General features: G+C 56.2%; 1 protein-coding gene across 1 annotated transcript; it reads right to left on the bottom strand.

Annotated features, from left to right (window-relative positions):
* Positions 1 to 1,023: 1,023 nt before the first annotated feature.
* LOC109747417 (protein PSK SIMULATOR 2) lies at positions 1,024 to 3,198 on the bottom strand. The gene has a single exon (XM_020306478.3). The coding sequence runs from the start codon at positions 2,855 to 2,857 to the stop codon at positions 1,229 to 1,231; it is 1,629 nt and encodes a 542-aa protein (XP_020162067.1). The 5' UTR covers positions 2,858 to 3,198; the 3' UTR covers positions 1,024 to 1,228.
* Positions 3,199 to 3,459: the final 261 nt, after the last annotated feature.

The raw sequence follows: 3,459 nt of genomic DNA, 5'->3' as shown, positions 1-3,459 counted from the left end.
GAAATGCTCATGTTGATCCCTTAAGGCACAGGGTGCTTTCAGAGATGCAGCACTCCATGTGACATGATTCTGTGATCAATGTCCAGGAGCTTTCATCCCGCACACCCAGCCCCCTGTGCATGCAAGGTTGATGCAGACATGTGCAAAACGAATGAAATTTAGCGCGACTCAGCGGATCGAAAGATGTGATTAGGACTTGACAGAGCATATAAGTCAGCTTTAGATCTCTCTTTCTGTTGTATAAAAGAAAGAAATATATGTATTTGAGTGGGAACAATTTCAGAAATTCATGAAGAACCTACGATAATAATAATACAGCATGAGGACAAGCAGCTGGGTGTTGGAACACCCAAATGACCAGCTGTGGGGAGCTGGCTGCAGGTACTGTAAATAAACAAAAGGGGTTGAGATCTTCCACTGTATGAACACAGGGATACCTGGTGTAAAATACAGAGAGGTGCATGCATCAGGTATGCATAGTTCTTCCAACTGAACTGCCACATACACACATAGATTAATCAGGCTCTTGCAAGTGTCTCTCTGATTCAGGAGCAGCTAGCTTAGTTAGCTAGGCAAGCATGTGCTGCATGGATGGATGGAATCCTCCATCATGATTGACTCAACCCCCATGTGTCCCCCAATTCTACATCTCAAACCTCACCTCCTGTGGTCACTCACAGCCACCACATGCACCCTGATTATTTAACAATTAGCAGCAGCAACTTTGTTGCTTGCTGCTGATGAGATGGAAAGGGTAGATTGGTAGATTAGATATGTAACAACTTGTTGAGGAGAGGAGCAGCAAATCTACATCCTTGGATTTACTGTTGCCTCCATTGCCTCCCATGCAGTGGACAATGGGCTCACAGATGCATCACCATCATCATCTTGCTCACTTCAACTGGTGTAGTGTAGGGTTGCTGTCTGTGGTGATGGAGGGGCTTCATCAGACATGTTGGTTCACCATCATCTCTCATCTCAACTCATCTTTGTCAAGCACACAAGGGAAAAAACACTACTTAATTATCATAGTGTATATGAGAATTTTGATTGATTTCTATGTACGATTACATGCTAATTAACCACTCACATCAAGATGAAGGTGAACAAGAGATCCCATCCGGCCCCAATTACCACAAAAATCCTTTAACTAGGGGGTGGACAAAATAAGAGGAACGATTAAACACACGGATGCCTGACCAGGGCCGTTGGTTTCTGATCGGACGGCCTAGGCGCACGAGCTTACTGTTCCATTGCCGCTGCCGTCGACGGCGTGGTGGGGGTGGCCTCCTCCTCCTCGGCAGCTGTCGGCGCCACCGTCGAAGTCGCTGGGGCGGCCGCCGCGCTCCACGAATTCGCGGTGCACGGCGAAGAGCGCGCGGCAGCTCATCTCCTTCTCGAACCGCCACACGTAGTTCAGCCCGACGAGCAGCTCCGCCACGGCCGCCTCCACCTTGTCTCGGTCCGCGAACTGCAGCGTCTGCAGCAGGAACGTGTTGCCGCCGCCGCCGCCGCCGTGGCGAGGGGGGAGCCGGGCTATGTCCGTCGTCGATGAGGTCGACGTCGTCTTCCGCTGCTCGAAGCTGCGCTCCGCCTGCCACCGCACCGTGGCGTGCGCCATGGGCGCCAGCCACTCCAGGATGCCGCCCAGCGCGGCGCGCCACTCGCCGGCGAGCCCCGCGTCCGCCTCGGCCACCGCGCCGCGCAGCCGCGCCCGGAGCTGCGCGCGCACGCTCGCCGTCAGCATGCCGTACAGCTCGTCCCGCTCGTCCGGCCCCACCAGCCGCTGCGGCGACCGCGCCATCCGCTCGATCGAGATCACCAGCCCGGCGTACCGCGGCGCCAGTGCCGCCGCGCCCAGCGTCCCCGCCGGCGGCACCAGCGTCGCCGTGCTGTACTCGAAGAAGCCGCGCCGTCTGCTGCCCTTCGCGCTCTGGACGACGGCAGCGACGTCGAACGGCACCGCCTCCATCGACATGGACTTGCGCGACGGCGGCGGCGGGGACTGCGCGTCGGCGGACGGGTGGACGGCCGAGGAGAGCGTGAGGCTCCGGTAGAGAGGCGCGTGCCGCTGATCCTGGCCGCCGGCGCCGAAGACGAGCTTGATGCGCGCGAGGATGGTGAAGGCCGCGCGCGCCAGCGACGAGACGACGGCGTCGAAGGTGCACCCCCACAGAGACGTCTGCTTGAGGTTCTTCACGTCCTGCTTCTTGGAGAAGATGAGCTGCTGCTGCTCCGACGCCACCGAGATCTTGCTCGCCGACATGCTGCGGCGGTGGCACCCTCCTCCGCCGCTTGCAGCAGCGTCGGCCCGCAGGAACTTCCGGAGGCCGTGCTCGGCCTCCGCGAGCTCCTCCATGGCCCTGCGGAGCGCGGCGGTGGTGGCCACCTGCTTCTCCAACTTCCTCGCGCGCGCGTCCATCTCCTTCCACGTGGGCGCGGCCCAGCGGTGCCGGTCGCGGCCGGTGTCGGCGAACTCCAGCAGCGCATCCCTGAACTCCCGCAAGCAGGGGTCGGCGCAGCGCTCCGCCAGCGCGGCGACGGCGTCGGACGCGCCCCGCAGCGCGTCGACGAGCTCGGCGCGCGCGAGGCCGAGCAGGAAGGCGTCGTCGTCGGAGACGACCTTGCGGACGCCGTCGAGGTGGACGACCTCGTGGCGGAGCCGCGCCACCGCCGCGTCACCGACGGCGCGCCACACGTGGAGCAGCCTGGACACGAGGCTGGCCACCTCGAAGGCCAGGATGCCGACGTTGCCCTTCTTGCCACCGGCGCCGGCCGGCGGCGCCCCCGACGAGGACGGCTTCGACGAGATGGCCGACCGGACCTTGGCCAGCCATGACTCGCGCGCCATGGGCATCGGTGGATCGATCTGTCTGTCAATGGCACGCACCAGCAAGGAAGAGAGCAAGAGCTAGCCACTTGCCTTCGTGTGTGTATATATAAGAGGATAGTTGTAGCCCAAGGAATGGAAAGGTGTCAAGGTCAAAATGTTTCAAGAGCTTCCTATCATAGTACAACACTATTGGGGAAGGAAACACAAAAAGGTCTCTACAATTTTGAGTTCTCAAAAAAAAAAGGTCTCTACAATTTTGAAATGACCACAAGATGATCAAAGTGTTGATGAAAAAAATAAAACACATGGTTGAAATTTGGTCACAAGATGATCAAAGTGTTGATGAAAAAATAAAACACATGGTTGAAATTCGGTTTGAATGTTGAGTGTGAATCGCGCATGTTTGAAAAGGTTGATGAAAGCATCATTCCTAAATGTGAACATGAAGCATGAACTGATTGATAGTTTTGGTAATCCCATAAATATCCATTAATATTATTTTCTTAATAATTTGGAATAAAAGAATTTTTAGGAATATTAATATTACAAGGAAAGAAAGAAAGAATGGTTTGTAAACGCGTGGTAGGAACCATGATTTGGAATGTTTGGTGCGTTATAGTAAGATC

The sequence above is a fragment of the Aegilops tauschii genome, chromosome 5 (assembly GCF_002575655.3).
Source record: "Aegilops tauschii subsp. strangulata cultivar AL8/78 chromosome 5, Aet v6.0, whole genome shotgun sequence".
Lineage (NCBI taxonomy): Eukaryota > Viridiplantae > Streptophyta > Magnoliopsida > Poales > Poaceae > Aegilops > Aegilops tauschii.
This window is presented reverse-complemented; position numbering and strand designations above follow the sequence as displayed.

Excerpts from the sequence above, each read along its gene's own strand:
- LOC109747417 (XM_020306478.3), bottom strand. The coding sequence starts at position 2,857 with ATGCCCATGGCGCGCGAGTCATGGCTGGCCAAGGTCCGGTCGGCCATC.